The sequence below is a fragment of the Podarcis vaucheri genome, assembly GCF_965113315.1.
Source record: "Podarcis vaucheri genome assembly, chromosome: 2".
NCBI lineage: Eukaryota > Metazoa > Chordata > Lepidosauria > Squamata > Lacertidae > Podarcis > Podarcis vaucheri.
The window spans coordinates 49698835-49721085 of NC_138760.1; the positions used below are offsets into that span (position 1 = coordinate 49698835).

The following is a 22251-nucleotide window of genomic DNA, read 5'->3' on the forward strand; positions in this document are numbered from 1 at the left end:
ACCACCCCCCACAGCTGATCACTTCATTAGATGATATGGAACCTTTAATGGAACAGGTTTCACAGATCATTCTATTTCATTGCATTAGACAATTGCTTAACAAATAGAAGGGAGCCATGTGTTTTTTCTTAAATCTGTTTAACCTGATTGTAAGAATCAATTTAAGAGAATAAAATACGATTGGGATGCTTGGTGGTATCTACTTGGGACATGTGCAAACCAGGGCATCGTATTGATCCATTTTGAATCATATGGCAGCTAATATTATTAGGATCAGAGGAATTTCCCCATGCCATTGCATGTGCGCCCCCCCAACACAGCTGGAGGTGTCTAAACATGTGCCCCCCCAAAAAAACACACAGCATGGAGGTGTCTAAACATGATTTTATTTTTATGATCACTCTCAGTGGTTTACCACATGGCGAGTGTTGCAAGATACAACAATTTAAAAGGGCCTTAAAATAGCATGCTCTGATTTTAAAAAATCAGAGGGTGTTTTAAAAGTGTGTGGGAGGAGTCATGTGTCAGCTATAACATGCACATCAGTTCTATGGCAATGGAGTGCTAGACAAGAACACTGTAGAGACTGATACCCATCTTCAAATATTTGAAGGACTGACATAGAAATAATGGGTGGATTTTGTTTTCTGTTGCTCTGGAGGAGAGTAACACCCAAACCAGGGAGTTCAAATCACAACAAAAGGGACTTGGACTAAATGTTGCAAAGAACTTCCTGGCAATGTGTCTTCTTCGAAGTAGGAAAGACTGCCTTTAGAAGGCGGTGGACTCTCTTTCATTTAGAAGTTCCTAAGGAGAGTTCTGGTTCGCCAGAAGCGGTTTAGTCATGCTGGCCACATGACCCGGAAGCTGTATGCCGGCTCCCTCAGCCAATAAAGCAAGATGAGTGCCGCAACCCCAGAGTTGGTCACGACTGGACCTAATGGTCAGGGGTCCCTTTGTCCTTTACCTTTTAAGCAGAGGCCAGATGGGATGCTGCAGTAGCAGGGGTTGGACTAAATCACCTTTGAGGTCTGGCATGCTGCAGTAGCAGGGGTTGGACTAAATCACCTTTGAGGTCCCTGGCAACTCAATGCTATCCATTTTTTTTGCTGGGGAGTAGGGCGCAATCATTGTGAGAAATTGTCCTATAAGATTTCAGAGGAGAAGGAGGATAATGGTTGCAATCCTATATAAATTTACCTGGGAGTAAGTCCCACTGAACACGATGGGGCTTGCTTCTCAGTAGACACATGTAGAACTCGTCTGAAAATATGGTTATTTTGCAGTAAGTGGTCTTAAGACTCTGGAAGCATCTCTGAATATCTGGCATTTTGGCAATGCAATAACTTGTTCACGCAAACACTTTGAAAAGATAGAAGAAAGTGGATTGGAAATTGGCAGTGCTTCCCCCTCCCCTCCCAATTGACTCATCAAGCCTGAATAGCTCACAGATTTCACTTCAACAACTAGAATAACGATTTCTGTCTCCTCTCACCTTGCTTAGATTGGATTTTTTTTTCTTAAAGTACTTTCCAACAATTTACTCTGACACATGCTGTAGGTGAGGAGGACCTTTAGAATAACTTCTGTGTCCTTCCTTTGTGCACCCAAGGTTTGAATTAGAAAGGCTGGGGGAGGAAGTGCCCTCCACAGATCACGCTGCCTTTATTTACGGATAATGAGGCATGTTCTCTAATTTTAATTTGACAATGATAGCAGTACTAAAATTAGGGATAATATTTGCAGCAGCGACAACAACAAATCTTTCAGAAACCACTTCAGCTTTTAAAAAGTGCTAGCAGGCATTTGGCAGCATTTGGAAAAGGGAGGTAGAGAGAAGAAAAGCAGGGTAAAGACATTTCTAAACTCAAAAAGAGCAACCAATAGAAATGTATTTGGAGAAAATTAACAAAAATAAAGAGTTGGAGCCAAGGATACCCTTCAGTGCGACAGGAGGAGTGTTTCTCCAAGAAAGCTCCTTCTGCTGAAGGAAGCTGGAAAAACCATCTTTTGATCCAACTCACCAAAATTTATATATATATATATATATATATATATATATATATATATATATATATATATATGCTTTCGTAGATTTTCACGGGTACAGGAATGCAGGTTTTGGTGTCTTCGGGTGTCTTCCCGTGTAAGAGTCGGGGTGTCTGTGCGACGTTTCGACGAGGTCTCACTCGTCATCTTCAGGCTGGTGCTTTCGGCTTTTTGTTACTGGAACAGAGCAGAATCTGGTGTTTGAGTTCCTATAAATACTGTTGAGGGGTGTGGTGTATAGCCTCCAACGTTCTGGGCAGAGAGGAAGTTCCTAGATTAGTGTGCCTTTTCTTCTTTTGTTCCTTAATTACTTGAGGGATATCTTGTGTGATTTCATGAGTGATATTCTGAATACCACTGGGTGGGTCATTAAGTGTAGATTAGTTGCTAAAGCTTTCGTGTCTTGACCTCTTGAGCTTGTGAAGAGTTTTTTCTGAGAAGATGGCTGTGCTGCATTTAGTTGTGCTCTGGCTTGGCTTCGTGTATAGGGGCGAGCTGTGGTTTTGTGCCTTGTGCCAGCCAGATCTGTGTAGGGATTGCAGGGGGGTGCAGCATCCGGAGGTGCCACTATAGTTTGGCTACTGGATGGAGTCTGTAATATGTCTGTGGAGAGGGTCTGGGTTTGGGTCTGGTGTGGTTGATTGGTGACGGCGTTCTGTGTGCCTCTGGTTCTGGTGTCGGTTTTTGTGGGGAGGGCTAATTTCCAGATGTCTGGCAGGCAGGACGTGTCGTCACGCTTGTTCATGTTGTGAGGGTGTTTCTCTATCTCGATGGCTTCCATGATTATTCTCTTGTGGTGATGTTCCATGTTAAAGAGCAATTTGGAATCTGCAAAATTAATTTCGTGTCCTGTTTCTTTCATGTGTTGGAAAAGAGAGGAAGTTTTTTCTGCACGCATCGCAGAACACAAGAATGCCGTCAAAAAAGAAGAAAAAACTTCCTCTCTTTTCCAACACATGAAAGAAACAGGACACGAAATTAATTTTGCAGATTCCAAATTGCTCTTTAACATGGAACATCACCACAAGAGAATAATCATGGAAGCCATCGAGATAGAGAAACACCCTCACAACATGAACAAGCGTGACGACACGTCCCGCCTGCCAGACATCTGGAAATTAGCCCTCCCCACAAAAACCGACACCAGAACCAGAGGCACACAGAACGCCGTCACCAATCAACCACACCAGACCCAAACCCAGACCCTCTCCACAGACATATTACAGACTCCATCCAGTAGCCAAACTATAGTGGCACCTCCGGATGCTGCACCCCCCTGCAATCCCTACACAGATCTGGCTGGCACAAGGCACAAAACCACAGCTCGCCCCTATACACGAAGCCAAGCCAGAGCACAACTAAATGCAGCACAGCCATCTTCTCAGAAAAACTCTTCACAAGCTCAAGAGGTCAAGACACGAAAGCTTTAGCAACTAATCTACACTTAATGACCCACCCAGTGGTATTCAGAATATCACTCATGAAATCACACAAGATATCCCTCAAGTAATTAAGGAACAAAAGAAGAAAAGGCACACTAATCTAGGAACTTCCTCTCTGCCCAGAACGTTGGAGGCTATACACCACACCCCTCAACAGTATTTATAGGAACTCAAACACCAGATTCTGCTCTGTTCCAGTAACAAGAAGCCGAAAGCACCAGCCTGAAGATGACGAGTGAGACCTCGTCGAAACGTCGCACAGACACCCCGACTCTTACACGGGAAGACACCCGAAGACACCAAAACCTGCATATATATATATATATATATATATATATATATATATATATATATATATATATAAAATTTACAGATGATCTTCTGTTATTCTTATTTATATATGGAAAGTGTTTTCCTGAGTACTAACAATGGGTGCTAATGAGTACTAACAATGAGTACTATGTAAATACATAGAGAAAAGGAATTAGTAAGGGCCAGTCCTGGAAGCCAAGGCTATAATGCCTTGAAGTAGGATTAAGGAAGACATGAAGGGCCTTAGCTCCAGTATATGCTTTGCATGCAGAAAGTCTGAATTTCAGCCCCTAGATAGGACCAGGAATGTATCTCCTTTGAAGCTCTGGATCACATCCTCACCATATATTTAAAGCACCAGGGTGACATAGGCAAGCAAAAGAGAAGGGAAGCTGCACAACAGCAGTAGGTGTGGCATAGAAGGAAGAAGGGAGGCAAACTGAGAGAGAAAGAGTGATGGTGGAAGGGGTCTGAATAAGACTGGGAAGGGAGAAACACTGAGGGGTGTTTTTTATTTTTAAAAAGTTTCAACAATGATGTAAACAAAATCTGCTCCTTTTCCCTTATGGGGTATCCAAGAGCCCATATAGAGTCCTTAAGTGGATTCCCTATCGGTAGGAGAAAATAACAGAGGCCAACCAGAGAATATCTTGAGAAGCAAAGTAGCTAGTAAGCCTGATCTTTATTAAACTGTTGCAACAGGGTCCTCACTCCTCACATGCAGGAGGGAGGAGGGGAACCCAGAACAATGGTCCGCAAGCCCTTATATAGACTTTTGAAATTGCCCACCCTGTAGCCCAAGACCACCCCCAAAAACATCATACATACATCACAGAAGGAGGCAGTCTACAGCAGAAATCCTGTCCACCAGGATACCTGACAATGGCCAGTGATTGCTTACTTGGGCAGCCCAGCCATTCTTTTGTGGTAGTAAATACTTTAATTCCTGAATCTAGGTCACCCTATTCATACACAAAGATGCCCTAAAGACAGATAAGCAAAAGACAATGGAGAGGCTTTCCCATTTCCTTTCTCCTTGCAGAGAAACATTTGAAGTCAATTTGGGAGGGTCAAAATGGTTTCAGGATTGTTCTCCTGTACTATTGCAGACCCGTGGTTTACATACTTATGTATGTGTTTGCCTTGTAAATTTATGAACATTTCAGTTATTTATTTGAGACCTTAAATTCTTATAACAACAAGGTTAGTGAAATGCAGGAGAAAAAGTGAGTAAGGATGAAAGTGGGGTGCAAAGGGTTTTTTGTTTGGTTGGTTTTTTATATATATATACAAAAAATGAAGGAGTAAGAGGCACAGGAATGGGGATAAAGATTAAAACGGGGTTACACGTGGGGCTGCAGGATAGAGAGTGTCATGGGCCAGGACTCAGCTTCACCTGCTGAACAGCGGTGAGAAGGGGGAGTGGCTTCAAGGACACAGAGGAAAAGGCACTGACGAGAACCAGCGGGCTTCAGCTTTCTTAAGCAGAGCTTCCAGCAGCAGTCAGATTCTGGAAACAATGCTTGCTATTCCTGGCCCTGCCTTGCTGCCTCCTGCTCATCCTGACCATCAGATTCCCTGACCCCTGGACTGTCTGGCCACATGGATTGCTGTTTGCACCACAGAGACCCTTCTGGTTGGTTGGTCTCCCACTCCACTGAGCTCTGCATGTTGCTGCTCAGCCAGGAGACTACGACACAGGGGGAAGGTGGCTCCATAATTGGGCAGAAGGTAGAAGGGTGCTTAGTAGTTGCAATGTGATGGAGGAGGACGATACAGGGAGTTACCAAGGGAGTGGTCTGTGTGCAAGGGGGGGGGGTGGATTCTAGAAAAGGGGGAGGGGAGGATGCATGGATATGGGCGTGAAGATAGTAGGCATGCAGAGCGAGGTTGAAGAGCAGAAGAGAAAAGCTGGGACGTTTTCTTGGTTGGGCACATGGTTCAGCAAGCAAAGTGTCTTGTGGGGGCAGGTTTGCCAGAGGAGTGACTAAGAGAGTAGGTTGTGGGGGCAGAGTTTCCCTAGGATGGGTTTTTCCTGTGGTTTCAGAAGTTCTAGTGAATAAAGTTTATTTGCTGGTTCTCTTATTAAATTGGCTTCCTTCCTTTTATTCTGTCCTGGCATTACATGGGCATTTAAGTGGATTGCAGATTGTTGTGGGATAAGTAGAAGTATGGTAAAACTATTTAAATGTTTGCCAAGCTTTTCATTTGATTTTCATGCTTTTATCTGTTTTATTTTAATTGACCCAGCTTCGTGCACTTACTGTTGTTGTTTTTTTAATTTGCATAAATCAAAGCTTTTTTAAACAAAAAACCCCCCTCATGGTCACTATTTTGGTGTGAGTTATATTGTTTATGTTTGTTTCTCACATGTGGATTGGGGGGCAGAAAGGAGGGGTAGTAAATAAATAAATGCCAAATGTAGTTTGAAAAGTCCTAGTTATTGCATACATTTTAAATAATATTAATACTAACAATAATTTTATTTTTATACCCCACACATCAGGCTGGGTTTGCCCACCCCAGTGACTCTGGGCAGCTTACAGCATATCTAAAATATAATAAAAACATCAAACATTAAAAACCTCCCAATACAGGGCTGCCTTCTGATGTCTTAAACAATAAGCTGCAATATGCTTTGTTTTGCATGTTATGTCCACTATGAATTGCTTGAAGCATCAGAGTATTTTAGGTTCTGGAACTGTTATATAGTGATACAGTATTTAATGAATGAAAAGACCTTTTAGTGTAGCATGTTGCGCTAAGGACTTTCCATGTTCAATCACGCTCCAAAATGCCAGGAAATTTCAGCAACAAATGGCCTTAACAGAAACATTTTTTAGGCACTAGAGATATGGTATGGTATCCTATGTTGTGGTTCATTCAAGCTTCACCACTACCTTATTGTTGGGTGGCTGTCACTGGCAAAGGGGTGGACCCACGTCCCAGGTTTATCAGGTCACTGGAATAGATACCTTGTGTCTGTGTAGTTGAATTCACCATGCAGCTGAAGGTACTATCCCATGTTACAAGTACCCAGCTGGCAACCAATCTCATCCACATCAAATCTGGTATGTACCATTCTCAGATTTACTCAGGCCATCAGCCTGACCCACCAGGCTTTCCTTACATTCCCAAATTAGGTGAAGCACATTAATCTGTGGAATTAGTGGGCATTATTATTTTAAGGGGGAGTCTCCCTCCCACCCTAGCTTTCATTCCTTCACTGGATTATCATACCTCCTGTCTAAAAACACACACACCCTGTCAAGCAATCTGTTGGCCTGTGTTGCAAGCATAGGAGCCAGCTCCTAGGGGCTGAGGTCCCTTCAGCCTCAATAAAATATTTGAGGGGGCCAGCCCCCCCCCAAAAGTTGATGGGCATTGCCATTCAAATGGTGTGTGTGCATGATGTCTTGTGATCAATTATGCAGGGTGGTGCTTACCTGTCCCCCCCCCCCATTTTATTCAAGTTGGCACTCCTGGTTGCAAGTGAGTACTCTTCCACCCACAACCATTAGGGAGGGTGTGGGGAGTGATGGTGAAGTGCTGGAGAGGAGAGTTGTACATGCCCCACAGATTGCACAGTAATCTCTAAACTAGCCTTTTGTTCTCGGGTACAGTGAAGAACACTGGGCTGTTGTTGCTATTGAAATAATATTCAACTGCTGCCAGGCCAGTCAGCTTCTACCTATGAGAGTGGAGACCATCTTGTTGAACCTTGGGCAGCAAAATGTATTGAGCTGGGGCTTATGCCACCTCCATTTAGTGTGTCCCCTCATAAATACCTTGCTTCAAAAGGCACCATTGTGTCTGGGAAGGAAGGCTTGGAGAGATCAATCCAATCAGGACAAAATGGCTTTGAGAGTTCCCACCAGAACCTTTTATTTAAATGTTAGCTCAAAACTTTGACAGGTCCCACATGGAGATGTTTCACTTTTCTATTAATAATTGAGTAGATTCCAAAGAGCATCGCTTCAAATTGCTCTGGAGGTTGCTCGCAAATAGACATTATAGTCATAATGTACAGGATCTTCCGTCCAGATCATTGCAAAACCACTTTACAATTGGGACAGACTAATCTGCTAAAATGGTTCAGATTGCTTGAGCAGAGCTACCTCTAACCTACAACTACTCAGTGTGTGTTTTTTTTTTATTAAAAAAAAAATAGGCAACAAAAATAAGGCCCCTTTACCACGCAACTTTGTGATGACTTTTATGACCATAAATGATTGCATGAACTGGTCCTCGGAGCTAGCTAAATCACTGGGAAAGTAAAGATTCAAAACTGCAAATGTACCTGGAGTCTGAAAGCAGAAAATTAAAGGATGCCATTTCTGCTGCACAACATCAGTGTGCGAGGAGGCTCAGGGAGCAGATTGCTGGCCTGTGAACAGCACGAGAGCTTGAAATGATAGCTGTCCAGTGCAAGATTAAGCATCTAGGAAAAGAAAGGGGGTGAAAAAGCAAAGACAGCTGCGGAGGCTACAGCAGTCCTTTAAAGAGCCAATAATCTGCACTACAAAAATACAAGCAGACAGGATAAGCAATACTTCATTAATGTCTGCACATAAAAATTACCAGATTTTTAAAAGTCAAATACAGGTATAAGCCCATTTCATTCTGCAAAGGATAGACTTTTTTTTGCAAACTTTTCTAAAGGTCAGCATTAGAACAAACATATTAATCATTGTTTACTAAATTACTAATCAGATCACAAATATTAGCATCGACTGTTGTATAATGTGAAGTTTACATTTAAACTTTGAATTACAACAGGACCACATCCTCAATTTGCAGTATATTATGCCATTCAGGTCCTGCGGAACTAAATATGTAGCCATAGGAAGAAACTGCAGCTTTCCACTCTGAAGAAGAATTAATCCACCACCACATGGCACCATCACTGGGGTGTCCAGATGTTGTAGTGCTAACAGATACAGTATAATCCAGGAACTACTTAACAAAGGTCAGCTATAGAATCATCTCCCATAAAGAGATGGAAAAAAGAGTCTCTTGATCATAGCTAGCCTTTGAGAACTATACATTTGCTTCTCTTCATTTTTTTAAAAAATATAATTCCTCAGATAATAGGAACATTCAACATAACTACAAATCTATGTGGATTTAATTCTTTAGGTTATTTTTTTAAAAAAATAAATGCAGTGAGAAATCCTTGTCAGGTAGTTCAAAGAATATCCTAACTGCATGGTTTTTAAAAGCATTTAAACATTTTCTTCAAGGAAACAATGAAGCAAAGAAGACTGTTCAAGGAGTTTTGATCACTTGATTGTAGAGAGTTTTAAAACAGAATCTGCATATTCCTCAGGACTTTGTGTTTGGTTGCTGGGACACATTGATATACTGTTTTTTTTAAGCAGGGGTAAAAAGGAGTACCTGGGATTGTCTGGACTTGGGAAGTGACACAATGAGGCTACATTGTGTGTGAAACCCTGGGGCAGGGAGACCTAAATGACTAAATGACTTTTTGGTTTAGTCGCTGGGGCATATGATGACTACAGACAGTAGAGTACAGAGGGGAACAACAAAACCCAAAACACATTTCAGTGGCAAAACGCAACCCCTGTCTGTCAATAATAATTTTTATTAGTTTTCATTACAATAATCCAACAATAGCCTCATTATAACAATGGCAAATTACAGTTACTAATACCAATCATTTAGATGCCAAATTATATCCTTTATGTGCCCCCCCCCACATGCTAGAATTTATGGTTTGATGATTTACTTTATTTCTGTGTTTCAAAATCTTATTAATTTCAATTAAACTCCAGTCAAAATAACAATCCCTTATACAACAATTGCAATATTTACGACTTCCATTCGTATCGACACATTAAATGATTTATAAATCTACAGGTGAAGCATTCAAGCTATAGCCTTGTTCTTCCTGTGTGTGGCAATAATTCTGTCCGTGTTGTTTCTTCCTGTCCTTGTATAATATTATGGCTATCTTTTCCCACTTGTTGCTGTGCTCCATCATGCCTTGGGTGGAGTTAATAGCCCCTGTGAGTCAAGAGATAGTAAAAGCAACAGGGGGAAAAGGGTTTGGAAGTGGGCTAATATTAGGTAGCTCTTGCTCTGGAAAAAGGGATCTGTCATGCAGCTCTAGGGTGAAAAATCCAGATTTCTATTTGCTTGTTCAGTAACTGCACTTCCACCTATGGACACCTGCACTGTCATTACTTCTCATGATGCTTTGCTAGCTGGATGGTATGTTATGAAGGCATCCATGAAAACCTGGCTACCTTGCCCCATAATGCTGCCTGTATCCTGAGGGTGAAGTTTTGGACCTTGAGGAACTGGCAAGAATATAAGAACACAGGAAGCTGACTCATACGGAGTTAGTTCATTGGTCTATTTAGCTCAGTACTGTCCTCACTGCTTGACATTGGCTCTTCAGGGTTTCAGACAAGGTACATTCCCAGTCCTACCTGGAGATGCCAGGGACAGGAACTGGAACTTTTTGCATGAAGAGCAGATGCTCTAACTACTAATGTGCTACACATAGGATAGTTACTGAGGACCACTAATCTTGTCAGAGATTTGCTGAGTAATAAAAGAGAGATCTGTTGCCTTCCTTCATTACAAAACTAGTTCATGGCCTCTTATGGAAATAGGGGGTAGTCTGAGAAGGAAATAGCTTGCAGTCCAGAGCAAAAGTACATCTTCCTTAGTAGTTTCCTTGCTTTTGTCGGCCAATTGATGCCAAAGAAAGACAGGGTTTTTTTGTTATGTATGCTACTACAGCAGCAAGAATTCTCATCGCAAAGTATTGGAAGACACAGGATCTACCCACTCTGGAAGAATGGCAGATGAAGGTGATAGATTATATGGGACTGGCTGAAATGACTGGCAGAATCCGAGACCAGGGGAAAGAGACGGCGGAAGAAGATTGGAAGAAATTTAAAATTTATCTTAAGAAATATTGTAAAATTAATGAGTGCTAAAATGTTGAGGTTATAGAAAAAAGGGGACTACAGCTGTAAAAGATTAAGTAAAAGAAAAAAAAGGGAAAATTAGATAAAATCAAGGAGGAGGATTTGCTGAAACAAATTCGGAAATTGGGATGCAGAAAGGGGAGGTACGGGGAAGTCGGTGAAGTAAGGTTTAAGAAAAAAGGATTCGAAATTATACATGTTTGTTTATGTGTTTGTTTGTTTGTATTGTGTATTGTTTGTGTTTATATAAATTGTGAAAAACCAATAAATTTTTTTATAAAAAAATAATAATAGTAGTTTCCTTGCTTGCCAGTCTAGGTTGTTTCCTCGCTTGCCTTGTTTTCTGGAACTGCCAACCCTTGTTCACTTACATTTCACCAAGAATCCACACAATGTCTATTTGCAGATGCCTACTTCTGGAACATTTGCCCTCACTTGTTTGTACAAAATTTACATAGAGATTGCATGTTATTGCAATCAAGGGTCTGTCACCCCACACTTTCTGGTGCACTTCTCCATAATTTCTCATGCTACAGAAAGCTGAGTTTTTAAAAAGTGTGTTTTTGTGCAAGAGTGTTGTAGTGCTGCTGCTGCTATTTATTGCAATTTATCCACTTTCTTTGAAGGGGGAGAGGAGGTTATGGAGGTGCACTTTATTGCATCAGGTACATAAATAAGCATGTACCTGAATGGGGGAGAGATCTACACAAAAAAGCTGAAATCTGGAAGTGAACAATGTCATGTCAAACTGCTTGATGCCAGTGTTTTCTGTGCTCTGTGTTTTGCTAGGACCCCCATCCTGCTTTGTAATATAACAGAATTGTAGCAAATGTCCGTCCAGTGTTAACTGGTAACACACTATTAAGGCCTTTAAGAGAAGCTAGTTCTTCTTTGCAGGTTCAGTCCATTTCATTGCTTTTCTCACTCTGGTCAGTTTCTGAAATAAATCAATTCATTCATTGCTTTCCTGGTCTGCACAGGTAGGAAATCGGTGCTGAATTGCTCCTAAATGGTTCCTGATTTAGTCAGGTTTGGGCCCTCATGGGGTGGTATTAAATTACTTGTTGCTGTCTATTATTCCCGCCCCCCCCCCTTTCCCTTCTATTATAGTGAAATAGTGCAATTTGGTACTAATCTCCCAGCCTCTCTGACTGGGGAAGCAATAAAACTGGCTAAACTTGCAAACTGGAAGATTTCAATTAGCCTTTGGAAGAACCTTTGCTAAATGAAACTTACTTGGTAGTAGACATTGTAGAAAGATCTTGGCCATGGGGAAGGGCATTGCTAGTTAATATAGCATTACATTAAGAGTGATCAGGGGGCCACTGTTTTAATTTTACTTCCAGATAATTGAGGAAAAACAATGCCTCAGTAGCACTAAAAGCTCTAATATACCGTACATCCTCTGGGACCTCTCCTTTCCCCACTCTGAAGTCAAATGAATTGGTGAAAGGACTCTTTTTTTAATTGCCACCTGAGCTTGCTGATGCCCCTTGTGAAAGGGGAACACGCCCTTAGAGCAGTGCAAAGTGAAATCCTTTTGGTTCACCTTCAGGCAAGTTGTTGAGCAGGTTGGTTTGCCAGGGTGGCTGGACCCTGTTGCTCCCCAGAGAGTTGACAAAGGCTGTTCCCAATGATCTCTTTCAGATGACCTTTTTTCTAAGCGTATTCCATTATTTATTCAGTCACCCCACACTTTTCACTGCAATTTCCCCATTACTTTCTTAATTGCAGGAAGGCTTTTGCTCTTTAAAACTGAATTTGTTGCACTAGGGTTCTAAATGTGTAAACCTAAATTTTCTGGCACATACTTGAATCATTTCCATGAAAAACTGACTGTCTAGAGTGAGGCAGCCTATACTGGCCAAATGCAGCTTGTATACCACTGACTGGCCATCTTTGCTTCCCTATTCCTTTTTCTGCACCGTCTTCTCATTTTGTTTTCCCTCTTCCTGTTTTGTTTGTTTGTGAGTCAAAGGATTTATTCCTTAGTTCACATCTACAGAATATAACATTGTAATGCTACTTAGGAATGAAGAATATCACTTGTGTATTCTACAGAACATCTAGCATGCTACTGGTTTGGTAACTACTAAGCAGTCATTGCAGAGGTACCCTGGAAAATTCTTCCTTGCTGCACGAAGGTAAATTTGCAGCTTTGGGAACATACAGATGTAAGAAGAGCCTACTGGGTCAGGCTGATGGCCCATCTAGAGCAACATCCTGTTCTCACAGTGGCCAGCCAGATGGTTGTGGGAAACGTTTCTCCTCCTGCAATTTCCAGAACTGGTATTCAAAAGCTTACTGCCTCCAGCCATGGAGGAAAGCAGAGTCCTCATGGAGAGTAGCCATTGATAGGCTTATTCTCCATGAATTTGTCTCATCCTCTTTCAAAGTTGGTGGCTATCATTGCCTTCTGTGGGAGTTCCATAGTTCAACTAGACGAGGGGTCTGCAACCCGCGGCTCCAGAGCCGCATGCGGCTCTTTTACACCTTTGCTGTGGCTCCGGGGCGGATACTAGCGAGGGGAGGAGGCGCATTGTGCACCCTGACACTCCCCACTGTGGCGAGCGCTGTACTGGCTGTGACGTCGCATGGAGGCGGTGCGTGCGTTAGTCATGCACTGTCCTGACGTCACCTTCCCACCCGCCCGCTACATTGTAAGGGGCATGTATGCTCGTCACTGTATTGAAAGGGGAGTGAAGAACACACACACACACAAAGGTAACTTGTTAATTTAACATTTATTTCTATGAGGAGGAGTAATTCTGAGGGGTCAAACAAATAAATAATAAAAAGTGACAAAAAAGTTATTTTTATAATGACGAATTTTGCGGCTCCCAGTTTTTTCTTCTTTGGAAACGGGTCCAAGTGGCTCTTTTTGTCTTAAAGGTTGCAGACCCCTGAACTAGACCCTCTCAAAGTGCTTTCTCTTATTTGTCCTGAATCTTCCAACATTCCACATGTTCTAGTGCTGAGAGGAAGAAATAGAGGAAAGCTTTTCTCATCCACTTTCTTCATGCCTTGCATAATTTTATAAATTTCCTACCATGTCGCCCCTTACTCAACTTCTATCTTAACTAAAAAGTCCCAAATGCTGCCACCTCTCCTCCATTCCCTGGATCATTTGGGTTGCATTTTTCTGAACCTTGCCCAACTCTTCCATAGCCTTTTTGAGGTGAAGCTTTCTAGAGTTAATCAGCACTTAAGCATATTACTATTAACATTCCAAGTTCTTTATATTCTTCCTATTTTACAAGGAGGAGTTAGCTCTGAAGCTGTAGTACAACAACAACACCTTCCTGCCCAATCAGGAGTGGCTGGCCAGCATTCAGTTTCTTATTTTCTTCTGGACCACCATCACATCCAATATCTGAATGTGCTTCACTGTGTCAGGCTGCAAGCACCAACAAATGTAACCCTACTTGGCCAACTGCTCCTACCAAGCCTATCAGCAAGTTGGCATCAGGCTCCCATCTTCCCACCTTCCCTTTTCATCTAAACTGCAAAGAAAACATCCCATAGTTTGACCCTGTCTAAAACCATGTGACTAGATCACAAATCACTGCTGCTGCTGCTGTTTCTTCTTCTTCTTCTTCTTCTTCTTCTTCTTCTTCTTCTTCTTCTTCTTCTTCTTCTTCTTCTTCTTCTTCTTTCCCGGAGTGCTGTCTTTGTGGTACCTGGGGCAGGTGACCCTGTTCCCTCAACTTCGCAAAGCTCCTGTTCCGTGTCATTATTTCAGAATACGTCGTTCCAGTGATTTTTAAAGATGCTGACGATTAGAAGGATGGGGAAGATGAAATCCCTGGGTCAACCGTTTCAACCCCCACCCCCTTATTGCCTGATCCCCTTCCCAATGCTTCCCTCCTCTCCCCAAGTGCCCGGGTTGCTTAGCAACCGCCACCATCAGCACCATCCATCCTTCCTTTTTGCAATAGAATGCTTAGTAGCACGCTGTGCGTGTCTTTGCTTGGCAAATCGGCCCTCTCTCCTCTTCCAACCGAAGGCGGTCAGCAGAAGCGGGTAAAGGTGCTCGCTTTGGGAATCGCGGTTGCAACTCTCTCGCGGCTCCCAGATGCAGCCTCGCGCACGTGCAACCAAAGGGGTTTAGGAGGAGAAAGAAAGAAAGCTCGCTTGGCACCACGCATGTGTTGATCTCCGCTGCAGCAGCGGCGGAGGCAGCAGCAGTATCCGCACCAGCCCCGTATGCGTCGTTTCCACTTTGACCTCCGACTTAATCTGCATCGAGGCAGAAGCTTTTCTTGCGCTCTCGCGCCCCTCCCATTGCGCGCAATCCTTCCTCTGCCCGCCCCCTGCGCGCATCTCCCCAGCCCCCTCTCTGTGATGGATTGTGTGGGATTCTTCTCCTTCCTCCCCCTTTGCCTGTTCCAGTAGTGTGTGTACGTGTGATCCTCGCCTCCTCCCCACCTCACCTCGACCCCTTTCTCCCAATTCTCTAAATTTGGAAGCTGCTGCTGTTGCGCTAGCCGTAGCAGATGCTTGGATCCGCCAAGGGGTTCGCGAGGATCTGATTCTTGTATCTCTCTCCCCCCCCCCCACCCTCCCCCGATAGCAAATCACCGAATATTAATTCAGCAGCTGGGAAAGAGCGAGAGCGAGCGAGCGCAATGTATCATCCTACTGGCGGGACCTGGTAACAGGAGGGAGGGGGGCCTCGCCATCACCCCCACCCCTACAGATCACTAAATAAAGAAGGGGACGGATCCGTCGGCAACCGAGAGGAAAAAGGGGGCGGGAAAGTGTGTGGGGTTGAGGGGGGGAGAGGGAGAGAGAGAGAGAGAGAGAGAAGGGGAGAGAGAGAAAGAGGGAGAGGATGAGTCCTCGAAATCCGCCCAGCCAAGGCAGCCTTTCAGTGCTGGATGCAGCGTCTCCTCTCAAAATGATGGTGCGGGCGCTGCTCCTCTTTTCGCTCATCCAGGGGTAAGCTGTGCTTTCTGTTTGCTACCGCGGGCTGGGGGTAGGCTGTTGGGGGTGGGGGTGATGGAGGGGGAGGGGGGAAGAAGATGCCGATTATAAATGCACAGGGCTGCAGAGAAACCCCTGCGTTTTCCCTCCCCCCCCCCAGATCTATTCCCAACCATCACGATGAACATATTCTTTTCGGCTTTGCTGCGCTGGGAATCCAGGGCCCTCAGCGTGGATTTAAGCGGGCGGGGGGGGGGGTCGGTGAGATCTGGGGTGGGGAGAGAGGCGTCATTCCCATGAAGGTTCCCCCTCCCTCCCTGCAGTTTATCGGCTGTTTCCGCGCAAGGAATGGTACGGGAGAGCCTAATGGGGAGGACAGCACGCCCGGGCAGCTTCTCGAATGGGCAGCCATAGCGGCGGGGCTGGGTGGTTCGGGTTTTTGGCATTATTCTGGGTAGTGCTCTGCGCTGGCGTGGTTCCCCATCCCCCTGCTGGGCCGAAGGGCGTCTCACAGACCCCCACACTCGCCAAAAAATGCTGTCCCTGCCTGGCAAGGCTCCCCGTTCCCCGGAGCCGGGAGTGATGGCATGCAGAAGCCAGCATCTCCCTCTCGCCCGATGACAGTTTATCGCTCTCTTCGGCAAATATTTACACTGACGTTGCAATGGGTGTATCGCTTTCGCAGGGGCGCCGTCAGCTGCACTATACATGCGAGCTGTGTGATTACATATGCATATGTGTGTTTTCTGTGCACTGAACGTCATGGTACGTAAGAAAATAGGTTGTAGAGAAAGGATGCTGCGGGGGATGGAATAGGAAACGATGGTTCCTGTGGTGCATAAGCACTGGGCTGCTGAACGAGGCGTTTTGAGATTTTGTGTACCGTGCGTTTTATAGCAGGTTTGCATCCCAAAGTAGCAAAGCATTGCCAACTGCTCAGCCATTCATGCCCCCGACTGCTTTCCGTGGTAGTGACACAAGCTCGATTTCCGTGGGTGCATGAAGGCAAAGAGGCGCCTCCTCCCCTTTGTTATAATATTTGGCAACAGGAGAGCAGAGGCAATGCTTTACGTTCTTCTCTGGCTGGCTTCCCTTCCCCTTTACCTGCCATATTGAAAAACAGAACCAGTGTGATGCTTGGAGAAATGGCCAAGCTCACAACGTGCTGCTCCAGAACTAAAAAAAAAATTAATTTCAACTTCTAGATAGGGGAAGGTGGGGAGTGCAGTCTTAAAAATAACATGCTTAGCAAGTCTTGTTTTACTTTGCTCATTTGCATCCTCTTAAAACGTGGGAAAACCTGAAATAGAAATGGGAACATTAGTAATAAATTTAACAATGGGACAGATTTGGTGGAGGGGAACTTATGTTTTTGTAAAAACAAGAAGTGTTTATAATCTTGTGTTTGGTTTCCTAAAGTATTATATTTCAAGCAGGGATATTCAGGTATCAGGGCCTTAAACCAACATTGTGGTCCATAGGAGCCAACTCCTAGGGGTCATGAAAGCTTTGCCCACCACAATAAAATATTAGAGGGGGCCAGGTCCCCACACAGTTGATGGGTATTCCCAGTCAAATTACGTGTGTGATCATCATGTGATCAATTATGTGGGGCAGGGCTTACCTGGGCCCCCATAATATTTTATTCAAGTTGGCACCCTTGCTGTGGTCTATCTTTTGGTTTGGAGGCCTGTGTTTGTTTCCTTTAGGGCAGGGGTCAGCAACCTTTTTCATCAGGGGGCTGGTCCACCGTCCCTCAGACCATATGGTGGGCCGGACTATATTTTGGGGTAAAAAATGAATGAATTCCTATGCTCCACCAATAACCCAGAGATGCATTTTAAATAAAAGCACATGTTCTACTCATGTAAAAACACCAGGCAGGCCCTACAAATAACCCAGAGATTCATTTTAAATAAAAGGACACATTCTACTCATGTAAAAAAACACTGATTCCCGGACCGTCTGCAGGCCGGATTGAGAAGGTGATTTGGCCACATCCAGCCCCTGGGCCTTAGGTTGCCTAACCCTGCTTTAGGGTGCCTAGTGCTATTTCCCCCTCCTTCCTCTCTTTTTCTCTCCCCTTTTCTATGTTTGAAAATGCAGGGGGGTGAGCTCAAGAGTTCCATCTTGCCTGCTACTGAAACATATTAATGAAATAAAGGTGTGATGGCTGTTTCTGCAGACATTTCAAACTTATTCCATCTGTCCTCCTGACAGAGGTAGTCAATGTAATGGCCATATGTTTGTAAGCTACAATTCCTGCCAACCTTACCATTGCCCATGCTGGCCAGGTATCATGGGAGGTCAACCACATCGGGAAGGAACCCTGTTTTTGACCCATACAAATCTGAAATCCGCCATATCTGAGAACTAGGCCTCACACTGAGGCCACCATCAATTTCATTCATGGGGGGAATGAAACTGTACAAATCTTAAGGGTTGCTAGCATTCCTTCCCCATGGGGTTTTGAAATATGCTTTAGCAAAACAAAACAGCACAAATGTGTATGAAAATTATTCTCCCTGGTCCTGTCACCTTGGCAAATGAGGTAGCCATTTGCAATTTCCCTTTGAAACTTCACAGCAGGTCTGCACAGTGTTAGGTACATTTTTTTTTAAAAAAAGGTGTTAAAACACAAACATAATGAGCAGAAAACTGTAGTTTTGTCATATTACCTTTCTAGATTTGCTTTTCATTGTTAAAGGTCTAAAATACATGAATGTAGGTGCCAGGCGAGCCTTTTTGGGGAGGGAGTTGTCCCCCTGCACTTGAGAAGGGTTCCTCTCCTCCCCAGTCTCCATCTGCCCCACCTCACCCAGTCAAGGCACCTACATAATGGCCCTCAGATGATTATCTCAGTAAACTGGAAGGTTGATATGAGAATAGGCATAAATTCAGGTATCCAAGTTTCAAATTCTAGAGGGCAACACACCAACACTCAGAAATGGATTGGGAGCCTGGCAACTCTTTAAGCTATTGCCACGAAGGAAGCTACTGTTAAGGAAGGAAGCAATGGTTAGCCATCACAGATTTTTATTGTTTTAAATTGGTGGTTGTGATGGGGAAAGTCATGGGAAACAGTTGCAACCGTCATAATTCAAAGCATGGATTCAGTCTGTGTTTACATTGTCCTCAATTCCAGGGATAGCACTCAGGATTCTATTGGATGTTTGTGTGTAGAGGTCAGAAGCAGTCTTCCAATAAACCTTGTGAAGTAAAGGGACCATGAGAAAAGAAGTGTTAGTAATTTGCTCTTTCTACCTTTGTTTTGAGGTCAGGATGTTTATGCAAACTGCCCATCCTCTTGAAAGTTTCCCATGTGTACTTTAAGAGTGCAGAATATGAGGCTTAGGTCATGCACCCTCTCGACCAGGGGTCGACTATTGCTGTGGGGGTGCTGTGATTGAGTGCAGTTAGCCAGGAAGGATCATAGCCTTTGTTGGTATCAGGGTGTGGGAAACTGGTTTTGGGGGCTATGTTTTTTGACTCTCCACTGAGTTCAATGGAAGTTTTTTCATTCATATTATACTGTGCATTTGTCTACATAATTTTAGACTTGCACAGGGACTGGGAACAGATTCTGGCCTTTAGCATTCAAGCTAAGCCTGCTCCTCCCTCGACATGTCCCTGTGCACTCCATCTTCAGCCCCTCCAGTGATCGGGATACTTCAATATAACATTACAGCAGAATACCCTTGACTTTGCCATGGTGTCAGATCCCCAGGTGGTGGCATATTGCTACAATCCACTAGTGTAGGGAACTTGCACCAAATCCTAAAGATATCCAGCCAGCGCCCCTTGAATTGCAGCTTTATATAGAACTCAAAAGTTCTATATAACTTTTGTGAAAGTAATGCAATTTTTTTTAGTTCTGTGGGGACATGGGGTGTGTGTGTGTGTGTGTGTGTGTGATTTTTGAGGTAGAGTTATAATTGCCTTTCCTTAAGTTAGTGTTTCAGTTGCAGAGCTTACCTCTTAAACTCAAAATGGTAATGTTTTGTGCCTAGGAAAATTTGATTTCTGCCCACCTTGTTGAAAACCTCTATTATAATGGACTGGATTAGTGCCATGGGCACCACTAAAACTGCATGTGACATTGGTAACTATAAGCGACATGACTCTTCCATTGATGTCAGTACTGCTTCAAGTACCTTTTAAATGTTTAATTTATAAATTTCTTTTTGAAAGCCGAGCCACTCACCTGCTGTGCCACTCATCTGAAGGAGCATTCATCCAACTGTTTAGACAAAGCAAAAGGTGGCATACACTGGCAAAGCTATTCCTCCCCTGAAGCCATGGTCCTTCTGCTCCATGACCACCTCCGGATCCCTCTCACATGTGTAGAGGCGTCATTGTCTCACTTCACACCATGTGCTGTAGGCACTGGGAACCAGGGGCATTTGTTTCTTTGCTTCAAAGTGTCTCCAAATCTTGGCAAGAAGGTTGAGCCCCTTCTCAGCCCAAAGTTCTCTACTAGTACCAGAAAGGATGGGAGAGCCACTGTGTTGCTTCCATAATGATGCTTGGTGCTTTTCCTCGCCCCTAATTTCTCTGAGATGCACAGAGAATGTAAGGAAGGTTTGCACTGGGCTAACAGGGGCAGATAGTTGGCAAAAAGAGATTGTAGTCACTGATGTCTACCTGGCAACCACAGTTGTGGGTCCTTTGTCTTACTCATACCACACAAGTGTGAATTATATGAGAATCACATGGGACTGACATATGATGTGATTACTTGCTATGCCAGAGTCACCAGCCTGCCCTTTTCGCCTGCTCCATGTGATTTATGTGTATGTGTGTGATGCTGCAGCATGTGTACAATCTTCTTGCAAGTGGTTTGCATGCCACAATGGCAACCTATTAATTAGATCTAAATGTGTGGAGGATAGCAACCAAAATTTGCTCTTAATGCACAGGTTGTAGAACAGAATGTAAGACTGTGATCCTATACTCGGCGCAACTGCCTTTCTTACATTGGTTAAATTTCTTTGGCAGTTCTGTAAGTTGAACTAAACTCCACACAACATGAGGGGTATTCTTCAGTGTCAATGTGGTGAGATTTAAAGAAAGGGTCTGGCTCTGATACAAGCCATTATTATAATAGCATATACCAATTTGCATATAACTAAAATAGCCGCATATAATCAGAATTGAAGCAGTATCATGAAAGTGAAAGTTAGTCAGTTACAGCACAATCTTAACCAGAAACAGAAATGAATGGATCACAGGAGCAAGTCGTACTTGCATAAATAATATGTATGCATAGGCTTTAAAATCTTCTTCATATGTGCTATGTGTAGATGACACTATGACTCCCTTTGGCACCTGTCAGGATTGGCCTGTGGGAAGCAGCCTGGGGTGTCCAGAAAATGGGAACCTGGAGCAATGGAACAAGCCAGTAGTTAGAACCAAAGGACAAATGAGCCAGGATTGAGAAGGAAGCCAGAAGTCAGGACCAGGTCAACTAAAAAATACAGGGATGTGCCAGAGTTTGAAAACAAAACACCATTGCTGTTCAGGCAAGGAAGCCTTCTTACACTTGTTCCCATCCAGGAGGATCCAACAGCCAATATGGGTGGGCAGAGTCAGCCCAGGAATGCTAAACTGTCAATGCAGAGGTTTCAACATGCAGTTCGGTGGCTCGCCGCAAAGCCTCCCAGTTCAAGCACTACCCTCTCTTGACAGCACCTCATCACTTGACCAAACTTGCCAGAGCTATGAGGAATCCTCAAGCTTTTGGGGTTTGAACTTTAGCAACTGCTCACTGAAGATCAGATTCATGTGTCATATTAACAAAGAACCAAATGGGATTTGAGAAAATTATACCAATTGTACTTCTTACCATTGTTCACATAAATGATCCTATTGTTAAGAAATATTTCTGAAGGGTTTCTTTGGAATGTGATTATCTGAGGTGATGAATTAAAGTGCTCTGCTTTCATTTGTTTTCTACCTTTTTAATGACCACTTTTTGCATTAAAGCCTGCCCCCCCCCCCAATAAATAAATCTTGGCTATGCCCATGGGGAGGGCTGGGATGGAATTTATTTCTGAAGCGACATGATAAGATGTAAGCTCATTGGAGGAACTATGATTTACACAAATGCTACATCAATGGGTAGGTCTAAGACACCCTCCATTTCTAGACATTTTCTAGACATTTTCCTTTTCCTACATCTATTTCTGAATGGGAACACAGGTAACACTGACTTCATCTCACTCCTCCATGGCTGTTTTAAAGAGAAGATTGAAGGGATTTATGCACAGAAGTTCTTTTTTTAGGATGGCGGCTAATGGATTGAGGTTGAATCCTGACAAGACAGAAGTACTGTTCTTGGGGGACAGGGGGTGGGCTGGTGTGGAGGACTCCCTGGTCCTGAATGGGGTAACTGTGCCCCTGAAGGACCAGGTGCGTAGCCTGGGAGTCATTTTGGACTCACAGCTGTCCATGGAGGCGCAGGTTAATTCTGTATCCAGGGCAGCTGTCTACCAACTCCACCTGGTACGCAGGCTGAGACCCTACCTGCCCGTGGACTGTCTCGCCAGAGTGGTGCATGC

General features: G+C 43.8%; 1 protein-coding gene across 2 annotated transcripts in view; it reads left to right on the plus strand.

Annotated features, from left to right (window-relative positions):
• The first annotated feature begins 15334 nt into the window (after positions 1 to 15334).
• The window catches only part of GABRG2 (gamma-aminobutyric acid type A receptor subunit gamma2), a 61594-nt gene continuing 54677 nt past the window's right edge, over positions 15335 to 22251 (plus strand). For both annotated transcript variants that reach the window (XM_082214734.1, XM_082214735.1), the window contains exon 1: positions 15335 to 15706. In XM_082214734.1, the coding sequence (XP_082070860.1) occupies positions 15600 to 15706 (107 nt within the window). In that variant the 5' untranslated portion in view covers positions 15335 to 15599. The remainder of the gene's footprint in view (positions 15707 to 22251) is intronic.